The sequence below is a fragment of the Myotis myotis genome, unplaced genomic scaffold (assembly GCF_014108235.1).
Source record: "Myotis myotis isolate mMyoMyo1 unplaced genomic scaffold, mMyoMyo1.p scaffold_m19_p_5, whole genome shotgun sequence".
Lineage (NCBI taxonomy): Eukaryota > Metazoa > Chordata > Mammalia > Chiroptera > Vespertilionidae > Myotis > Myotis myotis.
This window is the reverse complement of record NW_023416357.1, coordinates 32,842,612-32,859,190: the sequence shown is the minus strand read 5'-3', so window position 1 is coordinate 32,859,190 and position 16,579 is coordinate 32,842,612. Positions and strand designations below refer to the sequence as shown.

The 16,579-nt window shown below is 39.1% G+C and overlaps 1 protein-coding gene across 9 annotated transcripts in view; it reads right to left on the bottom strand.

Annotated features, from left to right (window-relative positions):
- Positions 1–16,579, bottom strand: part of IPO11 (importin 11) — a 162,215-nt gene that overhangs the window by 13,352 nt on the left and 132,284 nt on the right. For 7 of the 9 annotated variants that reach the window (XM_036308397.1, XM_036308394.1, XM_036308393.1 and 4 more), the window contains 3 exons: positions 8,160–8,255; positions 6,449–6,533; positions 2,042–3,407 (listed from right to left, as the gene is read on the bottom strand). In XM_036308397.1, coding sequence (XP_036164290.1) covers positions 3,243–3,407; positions 6,449–6,533; positions 8,160–8,255 — 346 coding nt within the window. In that variant the 3' untranslated portion in view covers positions 2,042–3,242. Of the gene's footprint in view, positions 1–2,041; positions 3,408–6,448; positions 6,534–8,159; positions 8,256–16,579 lie in introns of those variants that run through there. The other 2 variants (XM_036308396.1, XM_036308400.1) reach the window with 2 other exon arrangements.

The following is a 16,579-nucleotide window of genomic DNA, read 5'->3' as shown; positions in this document are numbered from 1 at the left end:
GGACGTCATTACCCAGTGCCCACAGCCACTGTTTCTGAGCTGGGCTGTGGGCCACATTTTGTGCCATGGGTCTTGGCAGCATTGGCTGCAATTTGGTGGGCTGTCACTGCTGGGTGGTGGTGGGGCCCACTTGAGGGAGGCCAAGTGTTGCTTTGTTGGCACCAGGTCCACGGTGCCGTTTCTCTGTTAATGGCCAGTGCACAGTACGGCAGCTCCTGCATTGAGCAGCTGCATTCAGCGTCTGCCCCCTGGTGCAGAGCGCGTCATAGTGACTGGTCGGATGGTCAGACACTTAGCATATTAGCCTTTTATATATATAGATATTAGTGCATTAATATTTTCTTAGGTATATAATTAGTAGATATGTAGTGAAATGTCATTCTCAGAGGCATGCTGAAGAATTGGGAGGTGAAAGGTCTGTAACTTACTTTCAAATGATTCAATAAAATTAAGTGCATATACTATGTGTGTGTGTATGTATGTATGAAGAGATAAATGTGGCAAAGGAAAACAATTTGGTGAAGCCAGATGATGAGCATCCTGGTGTTTCTTTCAATGCTCTATAGATTTAAACTTGTTTTCTAAGGTGGGGGGATTAGTTTTGTTTTTCATGGCATGCATCTTATCATCCTTTCCTCAGCTCTTTGCAATGACTTTTAAATTTATACTCACTCGGGATTTATAAGGTCTGTAGAAGTAGAACAGAAACCCACTGCCCTTAGTTGGTGAGCCTAAAGTTATAATTCGCAGAATCAGGAATTAGTTGTGAGGCTACAGAGCTTCTAACATTTTCAAAATCTCACTGATGATTTTGTAAGTCAGAGTAATTTCAAGCAGTTCTGAGTCTGGAATCAGCTGCCCAGTTTCAGCACAGTGACATTTACTCTGCAATAACCTCACCAAACTATGATGTTTGAGGGCAGATTTTAAATGGACATCAAATTAAAATAAACAGTGCCAGAAGCCTTCTCTTTTTAAGTAGTCTTCCCCTACTGCTCCTGAACATACACTATGGTTAGAACCAGTGTCTTATACCCTGGTGGCGAGTGCTTCCACTGAATTGTAAAATTTCATGAGGTAAGTACCCTGTGCTAATCCCAGAATGTGGCCTAGAACCATGGCACAAAACAGGAACTCGGCACATACCAGCTGAATAAAGGGGTAGGTAAAATACAGATCCAAGGTGACTTTTCAAGGAAAACTATAATGTCTTTTTAATGTGTAGTGATGTGGCTCCTCTAATATGAGAGAAGGGGAGGAGAAACCATTTAAAATAAAAACTTTAACATGTTATTGTTGGCCACCTGGGCCTCTGTCAGAGGAGGGGAGAACTCTGTAAAGTAAAATAAATAGAAAAGGAGTATGTTTATGGAACAGAAATGATTACCTTCTGTCAGGAGCCACAGTTCAACCAGAGGCCTGGCTGAGTTGTTTGCCCAAGTCTTAAATGTTTGCCAGAAGGCTGCATTAATGAACAAATTCTGTAAATCAATAGTTACATTTTATGTCTTAATTAAGCACTTAAAAATCCAAGACACATGAATTTTTTTCTGAGCTGTTTACAAAGCCTATTTTACTCTTTGATTTTAAAAAATGAATAATCTCTTTTCCAGAGATAAGTTTTTTACCTTTTTTCCCAAGTGGCTATTTTAGTAATATTTGCTCTAACACTATAATGAAATCTGTCAGGACTGGGAAGATGAGCACTTCACTGCAGCTGAAAAACTGGAGTACGTTTGACAATTTTTGATTAACACTAATAGGAATAGTGCCTCAAATTAAAATAATTAAGACAACAAAAATAAATTATTCTTCGTAAATCAGTCTTGCAAATTGAGGAATGGTGATAAAGAAACAGCACAGAGAAGCTCTTGGACTTTACGTGAAAAGAGAAACTAAGGGGAACTAGGACCTGCCCACTGCCTCCGACCCGGACAGCGCCAGCACCAGAGCATGAAAGAAAACTCTCTTTAAATTCACTGGGCAATTTTTATGAACTCTGTTTGTGTGGGGGAAAATAATCAGTCAAATCAAACGTACGGTATCTTTGGAAAATTTAATTTGGACCATATTTTCTTTCTCTTGTTGAAAACACCCAACACGTCCATACATTCTGGGTTCCGCAGCTCACAGAAGGGCAGCGCTCCCCTGCAGTGACACGCTGTACCAACTCTCCACAGAAAGACCAGACATTTCCCAACAGCGTTTCTGAGTGTTTCCTTACAAACGCGTTAAAAGTTCCTAATAATAAGTGGCAAGTAAGACAAAGTAAGGCTGTATCTTCTCCCATTTCCCCTTTTGGGGTGCTGCAGGTTGGAGGAACAAGGAAGACTTGTCACATCAGAGTTGGCACCCGGGACTGCTGCTGGTCCCCAAGGGCACCCACCTCACTGCGGCCCTGAGGCAGCCCTGCGCCTGAGGAGCCTGGGATGGGTGAGTGGGAACAGCCGCTCTGCATCATGGGTCTAGCAACCTCGGTCTTCTTGGTGCCCCTGGGCCTCTGGAGGAACAAAGGAACTAGGGCCAAATCCTGACCCGAGGTCTCCCACCTGGTACTGCAGTACCACAGGTTCACTTCTGAGGCCTTACAATGAGTAAAGACTAAATGTAATTATTGAACATAAAATGAGAAAAAATACCTTTACTAATTATGATATCAAATTACTAGAATAAAAATAAAAGCATTCATTTGATAAAACATGTTTTCTATGTCAGATGAAATCAACTCCCTTGCAAGGTAATCTAGTAATGTGTATTTGTCACTATTTATATAGTTTTGTCTGGTGCACTCATTTCTTTAATTGCATCTGGACAGCTTTGTCATTTCTCAAACTAGTAGTGTCATTAGCTTAAAAAAGAGATAAGGCAGCCAAATTTTACTAATTTTGGTTGCAGAAAAACATCTGACATTAACTTTCATCTTCACAAACATTAAGAGCACATGATTAAAGGTAATCCAATAGTTTCTTCTCTTATCAGGAAACTAAGCAGCTATACCATCAAATCTATCTCTAGTACACACAGGGCCCCTCATAAATATAAAATTAAATTCTTTTGAGGAATAGGTCTGTGGTTTTTGTTATGTGGGATTTACATTCAGTCACTGCATTCTGTAGTAAAAAAAAGTGTGGTCTTTGCTTCTGTTCACACACAGGCTCTCCTTGTGTCTCAGCAGGCGCTCACAGATGGCAGGTGGGTTCCCTGGCTGGCTGCAGGAGCAGGGCAGCCAGAGTCCTGTGCTCTCAGAAGCCCTGCAGGAACTCCTGGAGCTGGGTGACGATCTCCGTGTCCACCGTTTCCATGAGGGACTGGAAGCCCTGCTCGCCCAGGAGTTCCTGCTGTGCCTTGAGCTTCTCGTAGGTGAACTGCTGCAAGGACACAGAGTGCACCGGGTCCTTCAGGGCCAGCTGTGGGACAGAGAGGACCACACTGTGTCAAACAAAGGGCAAAACAGTCCCTCTTACACGTGCCTGTCTCAAATTCTTCATAACCTCTCCCACAGCAACACACTGCCCTGCCTCCCTGCTTACAAGAGACTCCCAAGCAGCCTCACTGTGGAAATGTTTGTCAAATGAAATTCACTTGGTTTGTCTAACCTCAGGAACTAGGGCCTCTGAGAATGGAGTTGCATGATTAGCCCAATCTCTCAATAACTAAGGTTTCATCCATGTAAAGACTCAAAACCTGGTAGAAAGGACCCTAAAAGGAATAGAACATGCTGAAGAGCCTTAAACACAATTGTCCAGGGTTTCTCTTAGGAAAGCCAGGTAGTCTACTGTGGCAGGACCACAGGAAATGCACCCCATTCTGGATTGCTATGCTGTTCACATTCACTATATGCTTCTGGTTTAAAATGAGAAATGAAAATAATAAACAACATAAATAATAAACAAAACAAACATATACTCTTTCCCTCCCATTGGCATATTTGAAAAACAAAAGAAATACAATTAAATTAAAAACAGCCCATCATTCCACTCTCTAAAGATAACATTCAACAGAAAACATTTTGTCCTGGGGTTGCGGGCTCCATCCCCAGTGTGGGGCATGCAGGAAGCAGCCAATCAATGATTCTCTCTCATCATTGATGTTTCTATCTCTTGCGTCCTCTTGGAAATCAATAAAAATATAATAAAAATAAACCTCTTCAAAACAGGAACTTCCTTATGTACAACAATGCTTTGAAAGAATAAGGGAAAAGTGGGAATGAAAATAGAAAAAACTGCCAAGAAGACAGTCAAAGGGTCACTGGAATGATATCTAAGTTACTGAAAAATAAGTTCTCCCAAACAGTCCACATCTTTCATCTATAAACATAAAGACTTTAGCCCTGACCGGTTTGGCTCAGTGGATAGAGCGTCGGCCTGTGGACTCAAGGGTCCCGGGTTCGATTCCGGTCAAGGGCATGTACCTTGGTTGTGGGCACATCCCCAGTGGGAAGTGTGCAGGAGGCAGCAGCTGATCGATGTTTCTCTCTCATCAATATTTCTAACTCTCTATCCCTCTCTCTTCCTCTCTGTAAAAGATCAATAAAATATATTTTTTAAAAAAACCAAAAACATGAAGACTTTATTTACTCTGAATCAATGCTACACTGCTGAAGTTTCCAAGGGACCAGTACAAACTTGCTGAACTCTTCCTGATTAAGGTTTCTGGTAATAATGCAAGTAAATAATGAAGAAATAACGAGGCTGCCTGCTTTGTCATACTCAAGAACAATACTGATGTCAGTAGGCAATTAATCTGAAATCTCAACTAAAAACAAAAACCAAGAAGCCATTGCTTTATTTAATTCCAAGAGCATGTTCAAGATAATTTTCTTTCCAGTATCTTTTGATTACTATTATGTAGCTACTGTGAAAGAGCTTAACCTCTGGATTTCAAACTATATTTTATTAATATTTTAGCCCTACAACAGAAAGAACTGCTATCCCAGGAGGCTGCCTGGTTATCAATTTGAGTCTTCATTATACCTCAGTTGGATTATTTAAATTCATTCCTTCCTATCCTCTTGGATTGTTTTAATGTCACTCGCAACTCTGCAGGTTGTAAGAGCTAAATTAATCTCTGAAACTGTGTATTTCTAAATTTGGGGAAGGTTAACATTGTTTTTGATGGTCTCAGTTGTAAGGAAAGTTCTATTAAATCTACCATTTGAAATGTTCACTACTTTTTATAAAAGTAGCCTTAGTTAGTTGTGTGTCCGATGCCAGCCTTTTGTACGTTTCATCATCACCAGAATGATATTCTGAGCAGATATTCAAGCTCACAGAGGAAATACTAATTACAAAGATCAATGCTTTGTACATGATACTCTATTGCCGTTGTGTGTCAATGCTCCTCTTTATCACTCTCTCCCCTCCTCCCTCCCTTCCACTCTCTTTAGAAATCAATAGGAAAAATATCCTCAGGTGAGCTTTTTTTAAAAAAAAAATTCAAGATTATAAATAATTTTAAAGGAAAGATATTTTATCCCTAGCCGGTTTGGCTCAGTAGGTAGAGCATCAGCCTGAGGACTGAAGGGTCCTGGGTTCAATTCCAGTCAAGGGCATGTACTCGGTTACAGGCTCAATCCCCAGCCCTGGTCGGGGCACTTGCAAGGAGGCAACCAATCGATGTGTCTCTGTCACATCAATGTGTCTCTGACATCGATGTTTCTCTCTCTGTCTCTCCCCCTCCATTCCACTCACTCTAAAAATTGATGGAAAAATATCCTCATGTGAGGTTTTAAAAAAAAACAAAAGGAAAGATATTATACATTTCCCATTCTTTATTCTTATTATATTCCTATAGTAAGAATAGTTTTCTAAACAATTTAGCAATTAATTCAAAGGCATTTCTATAAAAGTCTATGATGTATACCCAAAAAAATTCATTGCAAAAAATCCAAGAAATAACCTGGAAAGAAACAACTTCAGTGAATCTCCTCAAAACAAAAGAATCAGCATTACAACTTAAACACGATTTGAGGGTCACGTGTTTTCTGTGCATAAAAGAACAAACCCTCTGCTCTGCTAAGATAATAAACAATTACTTCATATCAAGGAATAAAATTAATCTGTTTCAGGAATAAATTCCCAATTTCAAAACTCTGCTTACCTTAATTTTGCAGTAAGGGATAGAGGAATGGACTAACAGATATTTTCAACCCTACAGAATATCTACACTAATAAAAGAGAAATATGTAAATTGATCATCACTCTGCTACACCCACCAGCCAATCAGGATGAGTATGCAAATTAACCCAACAATGATGGCGGCTGGAGCAGAGAAGCCAAGCCTCGCTGCGGGCTGGGGCGGAGAAGTCTAGCCTGTGTCCAAGGTGCCGGAGGAAAACTGGTGCCGGCAGCCAGGGGAAGGAAGGCCTATTGTACGAATCTTCATGCAATGGGCCTCTAGTGACAATATATGGTTCCCCAAATTTTTAGAAGCTGCTTTTGTAACTTACCATTTTTTTCCTCTTATCCTGTTCTGTGGGTGGTTCTTCATCTTCTGTTGCTTTTGGTTCTTCAAGATGAGACATCAACATGCAGCTACAGTTTTAAAGAAACGTTTTGAATAAATTTTTAAGTTTTTAACATACTAAAAACAAATCCTCAAAATCACTGACAACATTAATGCCTCTATATACCAAAATGTGAAAAACAGCTAGATGAATTAGATTTATAAGTTAAAAAAACTTACAAAACATTATCTCACTTTAAAAAGGGCTACACCAAAGAGCATTTTACTTGAGCATTTAAGGTAGTAAACTCGAAGATATTTATTTATAGGCAAAAGTTGAACCATATATTACTTGGCAGTCAGGTGTATCCTTTATGTCTTTCTAAAAAATGATACTTACAAACACTTAAAATTAACACTTTTTACCACTAAATTTCATTTGTCTGTAGATTATTATACATGTTTCATAACAGTAGCAATAATTTAAAACATAACATCATTAAAGCTCTATTGATTATGTAACAACCAACTTTATGCTCCAAATGACATAACCACTAGGATATAAGGAACTTGTCCCTGATGGCACCTGTGCCTGCAGGACAGTTATAAGTCATTTTGTTTTGAATCTCTGCACCACTGCTCTTCACCATTAGCAGAGATGACAGAAATGCAGTTTCCTACTTAGTCAACACTGGTTCCAGGGAGACCAGAAATGAATAGTGTCTAGTGAATCGAGTTGATGGGAACCAACCTCACTGTTTCCTAGTGTAGAAGAGTGGAATTCAGTAATTAAACAGTGTCATAGGTCTAACTAATAAACTGTGGCAAAGAAAGCTTGGTTTCTCTTATATTTTGTAGTAAAGTTACATACTAGACACATTTTATTTATATATGTTTAATAAGATTCAACAACATATATCTGCTTTTCAATATTTTTGAACAAAATATGATTCGAACAGCAATCTTTCCCATGTGCTATAGATGGGAAAGTGGGCTCAATACATTACTGAGGAAACCTCAAGGTGGCCTGGAATCTCATAAAGCCCTGCTTATCATTACATGAAATGTGTCCTTTATCAACAGTAATAAGAGTAAAGTTGAAACAATTCTACTAACTACAAAAGGATACAATGATTGATTTTTAAAAAGAATTTCAAATTAATAACTATATAAATATGAGATTACCGGCATTCCTGATAACATAATTTTAACTATTCTCCTAAAAAATATAATTTTAACTATTCTCTATTGAAACTAGTCAAGTATCATGTGACCCTCTAATATCTTAAAAGTGCCAGTGATGCTTACACCAGGCAAATACAAAAACAGAATGCTTGTCCATCTCCTTTACCCCATAACTTGCCTAAAAGTGGAAGAAACTTTTGTTGGAAAAAAACTAACCTATTAAAACATTTTTAAAAAGGAATTCATATGCTAAAATACACTTGGATTTTTTTAAGTTAATGTCAAATCATAAAATAATAATTAAGATCAAAAAAGCTCAATTTAGAACTTCGCTATAACAAGATAAAGCTGATTTTAAAATAAACAAGAAACAGTATAAGCAAAATAAATTTTTTTCTTTATAGAAGACAAAATTAAAACAGTTGCTATACTGTTTTATATGGTGATAGTGAACAAAACTCATGCAGGATATAATTAATTACCCTCCCCCCAAGTATTGTCAAGTGCAATTAATTAAATGATCCACCTACTCTTTATGTGTTCCTGTCTCAGGATCTTCCGTCATGACATCATGGAGGCCCTCCACTGCAATGTTTATAATTCCACAGAATTTATCTTGGATAACACTAGAATAAAAGGAGAGCAAAACAGGATAAAGTGAAGTATTTCAATAGGTGTTCTTTTTTCTAATTATCCTCTTCAACACAAAGAGAAATTTTAGCTCTAAAATTCAAAGAAAATTTTCAGAATATATTTCTTAAAGTAGACATTTTATCTTGTACATATATTAAAACTTCTCTTTCACTAGATTATTAGTGTGCTTCGATACTAGAAAGGTAGATTATATAAAAAAGAGATGCTTTGTAATATTCTTTAACTTATTATAATAGTCTTGTGTTGATTTTATAACTAAAAAGATAAAGATACAAAAATGTTAAAGATTGCCAAAACCAATTTAGCTCGGTGGAGAGAGCGTCGGCCTGCGGACTGAAGGGTCCCAGGTTCGATTCCGGTCAAGGGCATGTACCTTGGTTGCGGGCACATCCCCAGTGGGAGGTGTGCAGGAGGCAGCTGGTCGATGTTTCTCTCTCATCGATGTTTCTAACTCTCTATCCCTCTCCCTTCCTCTCTGTAAAAAATCAATAAAAATATATTTAAAAAAAAAATGTTAAAGATTAAAAATCTCTACTCTCCTAAAGACACTATCAAGAAAAAGAAAAGCCATAGACTAGGAAAAAACATCTGTAAAATATGTATTTGATCAAAGACTTGGAACCAGAATATATAAAAAACTGAAAACTCAATAAGACAAATAACTCAATTTAAAATGGGTAATATTTGAACAGAGATTCTGCCAAAGAATATATCCTATATAATAAAAACCTAATATGCTGTGTCTGGTTGTCCAGTCGGCCATTCAACCAATCAAAGCATAATATGCTAAGGCCACTCAACCACTTGCGATGATGTACACTGACCCCCAGGGGGCAGACAGTCGACCGGTCGACCAGTCGCTATGACATGCACTGACCACCAGGGGCAAACACTCCAACCAGAAGGTTAGCTTGCTGCTGGGGTCCAGCCGATTGGGACTGAGTGAGATGGGCTGAACACGCCTTGGAGCCCTCCCATGGTCTCTCCCTGGCTGGCCAACCTCCCCCATCTCTCCTGGCCCCGATCATACACCAGTAGAGTCCCTCAGCCTGGCCTGTGCCCTCTCACAATCCGGGACCCTTCGGGTGATGTTGCAGAGCCAGTTTCGGCCCAATCCCGCAGGCCAGTCCGAGGGACCCCATTGGTGCACAAATTCGTGTCACCAGACCTCTAGTATGTATATAATATATATAGATGTCATATATCAGTAACTAAGAAGATGTTCTATGTCATTAGTTATCTAAGAAATGCAAATTAAAACCACAATGAGAACAATAATAATAAAACCACAATGAGATTTTAATAAAAGTAAAGTTAAGAAGACTGACATAATTTGAGTCCTCGAAAGTCTGAGAAACAACAGGACCTCTAATACATTGTCAGTAAGAATAAAAAATGGCACATTCATTTTGGAAGACACATTGGCAATTTTTATGGAGTTAAGCACACTCCATTATAAGCAAGCAACCCCATTCCCAGGTATTTACCCAAGACCAAAACAAGTACCCTTAGATATGTATGTGAATATCTATAGTAGCTTTATTCATTAAAATCCAAAACTGCAAATGATCCAAATATCTATCAACTAGTGAATGGATAAACAAACTGTGGAACACTAATTCACTGGAAGAGGAGTCAGCAATAGAAAGGAACAAACTACAGATACATGAAACAACTTGGATAAGTCTCAAAAACATTACACTAAGAACTAAAACAGACTCAAAAGGCTACACATTGTATGACTCCATTTACGTGACTTTCCAAAAAGGCAAAACTATTTATTTGGTCAGTGGCTGCCAGGCAAAAAACACAGGGGAACTTTTTGGCGTGATGGGAATACTCTATACTTCGGTAGAGATTACATTTGCTAAAATTATGCTTAAAAGGTTTTACTACAGGTAAACTATACCTTAATAAACCTGACTTTAAAACAGTAGGAGTACATATCCATCCACAGGCACACTAAATTAAAGTATTTGCATTTAAAACCAACTGAATAAATTACGACTTTTGTCTCCAGGGAACTTATAGTATCATTTCTATCAGAGACACAGTGTTTTCATACTGCACTAACATGCACACCTAATTTTTAAAATGTTCAGTAAAGTAGTTCCCAAAGTCATCACACTTTGGGCCACATTCCCACCTTTGTAAAGTCAAAGCTCTTTGTCTATACATTCAAATGTGATCTGACTTTAGAAAACAAAATCACCACACGAGCAAACAATAACCAGTTGATATCATTCTAATACATTGTAATCTTCATGTAAAACTCTAGTGCAGGAGTATATATTCTTGATGTTAATATATGTCCTTTATAAAAAACTAAAAAATCTCTAAAGAAACAAACATATGTTCTACCTTATTAGGACTTATTGAGAAACACTGAAATAAAAATTTAAAAACCAAAACTTCTCACTAGAAGTTCAGCTCCTAACTGTGCAATCCTACTGAAGTTAACTATTTCTCGAGGTGTTGGTCTCCCTGTCTGTAAAATGGAAGGCTGGAGTTGGCAATGGCAAACACATGGGAGGAAATAAAGCCATTTCCCCCTCTCACTGCAGAGCACTTCACCAGTAATCCACCCAGCATGCTAAGCAGGCAGGGCCTGAGATTCCTATTGCACATCAGGCATTCTGTCAACCACTGATCTCAATTAGCTGGAAAAGACAAAAGCCCTCTAAACTACAGCTTCCAAGGCTCTTTACAGGCCTGGTGTCAATATTATTTAGGAAGAATCCACTCAGGCAGCTGCCTTCTCAGTACTCACATCACCTCCAAGCACCAAGAAATTTCACAAGAAATTAATGGAATTTCTGAATACTGTGTGTTTTCTCAAAGGATTCATTGTGAATTTTCCTAACACATACTTAACAACTGGAGAATGACTATGTGGGTGAATGTGAATTATAAGAAAGTATATTAGAGAGAGATAAAAATGGTATAATTTGACAGCCAGCTCATTTGATTATGTCTTTTACATGAAATGATCATATTGATCAATGTTGGTGCTACCAGCATGAGCACATGTTTTTGAAGAGAAGGTAAGTTTTATCTTTGTTATATCTATATATATAAAAGCCTAAGCAACCGTTATGACCGAACAACTGGTCAACCAGTAGCTACGACAAGCACTGACCACCAGGGGGCAGACGCTCAACACAGGAGCTGCCCCCTGGTGGTCAGTGCGCTCCCACAGCCAAACTCCCGTGGCCCCTAACCCCCCCCCCCCCCCCGCCACCGGCTAGCCCCCCGATAGGCCTTGATCGCCAGCCAGGCCGAGGGACCGCTTCGTGCATGAATTCATGCACTGGGCCTCTAGTATAATTATAAAAAAGTAATTAGCAATATGCTGAATTTATAAATGATGCAGCAATTCTAGAGCATTAGGCTTCAAGTCAGACATGACCATTTATAAGACACAGCCTTCAAGGCTAAGAACAGATTTTGATAGACTGCAGCATAGTAGATAAAATAAACTTTGCCCAATTCTTGCCAAAAGCAGTAACTTCACCCCTGTCTCATAAATGATGAGGTTGTTAGATGACACTGCTGAGACCAGAATAAACCTTGTAAAGTTCTGAGGCAAATCTAATGAATTCAGGAATTTGAGATTTCTAGAAAGCCAAAAGATAAGAATTAGTGAATGATGACCCAAAAAAGGTGTTAAAACATTAGAATAAAGAATGGATAATGAGCCCTAACAGATTTGGCTCAGTGGATAGAGCACCAGCCCATGGACTGAAGGGTTCTGGGTTCGATTCTGATCATGAGCACGTACCTTGGTTGCAGGCTCAATCCCAGGCCCTGGTCAGGCACATGTGGGAGATAACCAGTTAATGTGTCTCTCACATCGGTCTTTCTCTGTCTCTCCCCCTCCTTTCCACTCTCTCTAAATCAATGGAAAAATATCCTCGGGTGAGGATTAACAACAACAACAAAAGAATGGATAATGATATTCACAGAAGCAGAATGGACACAGGCCAGAGGATAATGGTCTGCTCAGTCTGTCCATGCTCTTCAGGAAGAAAACTATAGCCCTGGCCCATGCTTATTCAGACTTAGAGAAGTCAGTCATGTGATCACTGGAGTTAACCCTCCCCTTCCCTCCTCTGCCTCCAACTGGATTTCCAGCTCTACGAAGTGACAGGCTTGGAAGAAGGCTGTGTAGTAGGGATAAAGGAAGGGAGGTAAGGCAACCTCAGTCAGTTGGTCGATCAGTCATTCTTTTCATTGGAGTGTGACATGCTGCACAGAAAAGGTCACAAGAGGCAGATATCTAGCTGGAGTTTGGGGGGTGAAGTCCAGTAGACAGGAGACACCATGCTCACCCTGCAGTACCTATTAAGTGCCAGAGGGGAGGAGGCACAGACTTCCAGTTCAGAAAGGGGGGAAATGACTATGGCCTGGAGAGGAAAGGCATGGGAGCTGGCTTTGAATGGGAAGAGTTGATTCTAGAAAAGGAGGACTGAAGAAAAAGAGTGGAAAGGAAGGAGCCATATTCTGGGTGGAGTAAAAGGAGAAGTTAGACAATGATTATCTTCAAGGCATTCAAGTTCAAAAAACACCAAAAGGATGTATCTCAATTACCACTCACTCAGCAGTTTGGCAAAAGTACCCCCCAAAAGCCACAAGAGGCTTGCACTTTCCTGGCATATAGAACACATATTTAAAGAAAATAAGCATTAAGAAGTTATACATTCTTGTTCTCCTTTTTGTAAGTATTATAAAAGTGTTCCCTCCAAATGTGTAAATGTAACATTTCAAAATGAGGCCTTTAAAAATCTATTTCTTGCCCTGACCGGTTTGGCTCAGTGGATAGAGCGTCGGCCTGTGGACTGAAGGGTCCCAGGTTCGATTCCGGTCAAGAGCATGTACCTTGGTTGCAGGCACATCCCCAGGAGGGGGTGTGCAGGAGGCGGCTCATGGATGTTTCTCTCTCATCAATGTTTCTAACTTTCTATCCCTCTCCCTTCCTCTCTGTAAAAAAATCAATAAAATATATATATTTTAAAAATCTATTTCTATTAGGCAGTATTCAATATGAAGTGTTGAATATTAGCCTTTGCTTCATTATTCACAATACTCTCAACCTTGTCATTTATAAATTAAGAATCAACCTTGTTTTTTATAATATGCAACTTTTCTGTATAAAATGCTTTAAAATGTGATTAGACATTTAAAATGAACCAGTCAAAAGAGAGCTATAAACCCTCAAAGGAATGAAATGAAAATAGTTTTGGAGGTAAAAGGGGAAATGATAAAAGGCAAATACTCAGATAATCTCATTTTCACTATCTGTTTAAACACAAGATATTACTTTCTTTTGTATTTTCTTTTGAAAAACACTGCAAGTGTTTTGTTTCATATGTGTTATTGGAGTTATGAGTACTATTTTATTAGAATTCTTCTTGGTGTATCATCCTCTAATTGTCCTCTCATGCACATTCATTCAAATCCGCTGTCGGGTATAATGTGGAAAAGTGAAGGTAGCCAGAGAAACCATGTAATTTTATATTTCACTCAGTTCTTAACACCTCAAACCAGTGCTTAATAAGTGATATTTCACATTAACTAGGACATAGCAATTTAGTCCTGAAAAGGTTAAATTCTATGCTAGCTTCTACAATACAGTAAACACACACACACACACACACACACACACACACACACACACACAAAAACAACAACTGTGATTACTGAATATCCTAGACAAAACTTAATACAGGAGGTGTATTAATACCAATTAATGTATAAAGAAAGATGTGATTAGAAAAAGTGGTCATTATCCAGGCCAATCGTTCTTAATGCATAGCTCACCATAGTTAAGTTCATTCATTTTAGTCAACATTTTATGAGTCCACAAAATGTGTCAACCATCACTATAGGCCTTGGGGATAATACAGACAGCCACCCTCAGAGAACTCAGAAACTCGAGGAAGCTTAAAGTTTAGGGCACATAGTTTTGAATGCATACAGGGAATTGTATTACACTTTTGAATGCTACCTGTTGTATGATTTAGAGGGAAAAACTGAGGAAAGCACTGTGCAAGCTAAGGAGCTGATTATGAACTAATAGTCTGCAAGAAGGACAAAAGAATTACACAACAAATGGGATTTTCTTCCTTTGTTTTAAATCACTATGCTATTCTGAATAGTTAACTGTCTTTCTTAGGTTTTACAGGTATTTCTGACTCATTAACTGGCACTTATCTGAAGTCAGGGAATCCTGTCACCTGGCTCATGCTAAAGAAGCACAGGCCAATTATTATTCTCTAACTCTCATCTCTGGCCCCCAGAGACGTGGGATCTTAGAATTTCCAAGTTAACTCATCTTTCATTGATTGCATTAGGATAGATGCTCCTCCTAAAGAACCCCCTATTTTGATATAAACTTAATTTTCATTTCACAATGTTAAATGGGATCCAACTGATTGTTTCCTTATTACTGAGGGCTTCAAGGAGGCAAACGGGTGCTTTCTGCTCCAGTCTCGGAAGTTTTACTCTTTCTCCTTGACTTAAGAACTTTCAAGGGCTATCAGGAACCTCTGCAATCTGTATCGAACCCACCGCTCCTAAGGTACATTGCTGGGGTCCAACCCCAGCAGGTCCAGGGGTCCCCAAAGGTGTGGACGGAGTCGGCGAAGAAGGAATGACACGGAGACAGCGTTCAGTTGATCAGCAGCCTAGCCAGGATCTCTAGCCAGGATCTCCAGCCAAGTTCTGGTCTGGATCTCCAGCGAAGTTCTGGTTAGGATCTCCAGCCAGGTTCTGTGTCCATGTTCTCTTGCTAGGTTCTGTCTCTAGGTTCTGTCCAGGTTCTCCAGCCAGGTTCAGTCACCAGGTTCTAGTCAGGTTCTCTTGCCATGTTCTATCTAGGTTCTGTAGCCAGGTTCTGTCTCTAGGTTCTTCAGCCAGGTTCTCTCGCTAGGTTCTGTCTCTAGGTTCTGTGGCCAGTTTCTGTCCAGGATCTTTTGCCATGTTCTCTCCAGCGAAGTTCTTGTGTCTCTAGGTTCTGTGTAGGTTCTGTGTCTAGGTTCTGTGTGCTGTTGTCTTGTTACATCTGTATTTATACCAGTTGATTCCAATCCTATCAATCTCTATTCCAAAGGTTAGGGCGTTTCTTATCTCCATTCCAGGGAGTAAAGATTATGTCGCTTAAGCATGATTGTTTGTAGTTAAAGTGATTAATTACCCACCTGGCACTTAGTTAACGGGTTTTATTCCCTCCCTAACTTCAGGGGAAAATCTCTACCTGGGGAAACAACCTTTCTCAGAGAGGTGACCTTGGTTAAAACACATAGTGCCAAGAAGGTGAGCAAACATATCAAGAACAGTATGCCATATATGCCAGGTCCCTTGAAACAGCAAGGATGGACCGGCTCCCGGCAGTACATTGCATTACTCTTCCTTCCAGCTTTCAACCCGTTAAGTCAGCACCACCTGGATGTAACAGTTCCAGACTCCTCCATCTGCTTACTCCCCTCCTGCTCCTCCAATGTTCTCCCTCCATTTCCTGTTCACCTTCATTCACCCTTTTTTCATGAGGCCTTCCCTGACCACTTTAACCCCCTGTAATTGAGCACTCTATCCTTTGAATGTCCAGTAGCCTAAAACCCCTGCACTATCCATTTGGCATGCAACTAATGTGGCATCATCTTTTATACTATCTTCTTCTAAAGGGCTTCTCCTAATGCCCTTTAATTTTTCATACCTGCTCTCCTTAAGATTATAAGTAACATGAGGAAGAGCCTATATGTTATATCAATATTTTTATGTTTCATAGATTACCATTATGCATGATGTGAACACTCAATAAATAATCATGGGAATTAATGATCCCCGAAGTCCTCGCTCATTTTCTTTTCAGAATATTTTTACTTATTTCTTTTTAAATTACAAGCATGGGTAGCTGAGTTGCAGATAACATATTACCGCTTATTACTCTATACTAGACATGAGGCAGAAAATGGAACAGAAAGTTAGCTGTGTTAGACTCTATTTCTGAAATAGTCATTTGAGAAAATGCAAGGAAAGTTTCACACACGGATAAGAGAAGAATAAATGTAAAAGAGGAGAATGAAAGGAAAATAGAAAAGGAAAAATATTAGTAACCAGAACATTTTCTTCCTTTTTATTTATCACAAACTCTTTTCCTTTTCTTATTTTATATACTTGGCCGATATGCTATTAATTTACCTGCATAGACACAAGTTACAAAGAAACTACAGAAAGAAGACAGGCCTTCTCAAAGATCTGCTAATTTTGTTTTTTAAGTATGTGGTAAGTGATGTTA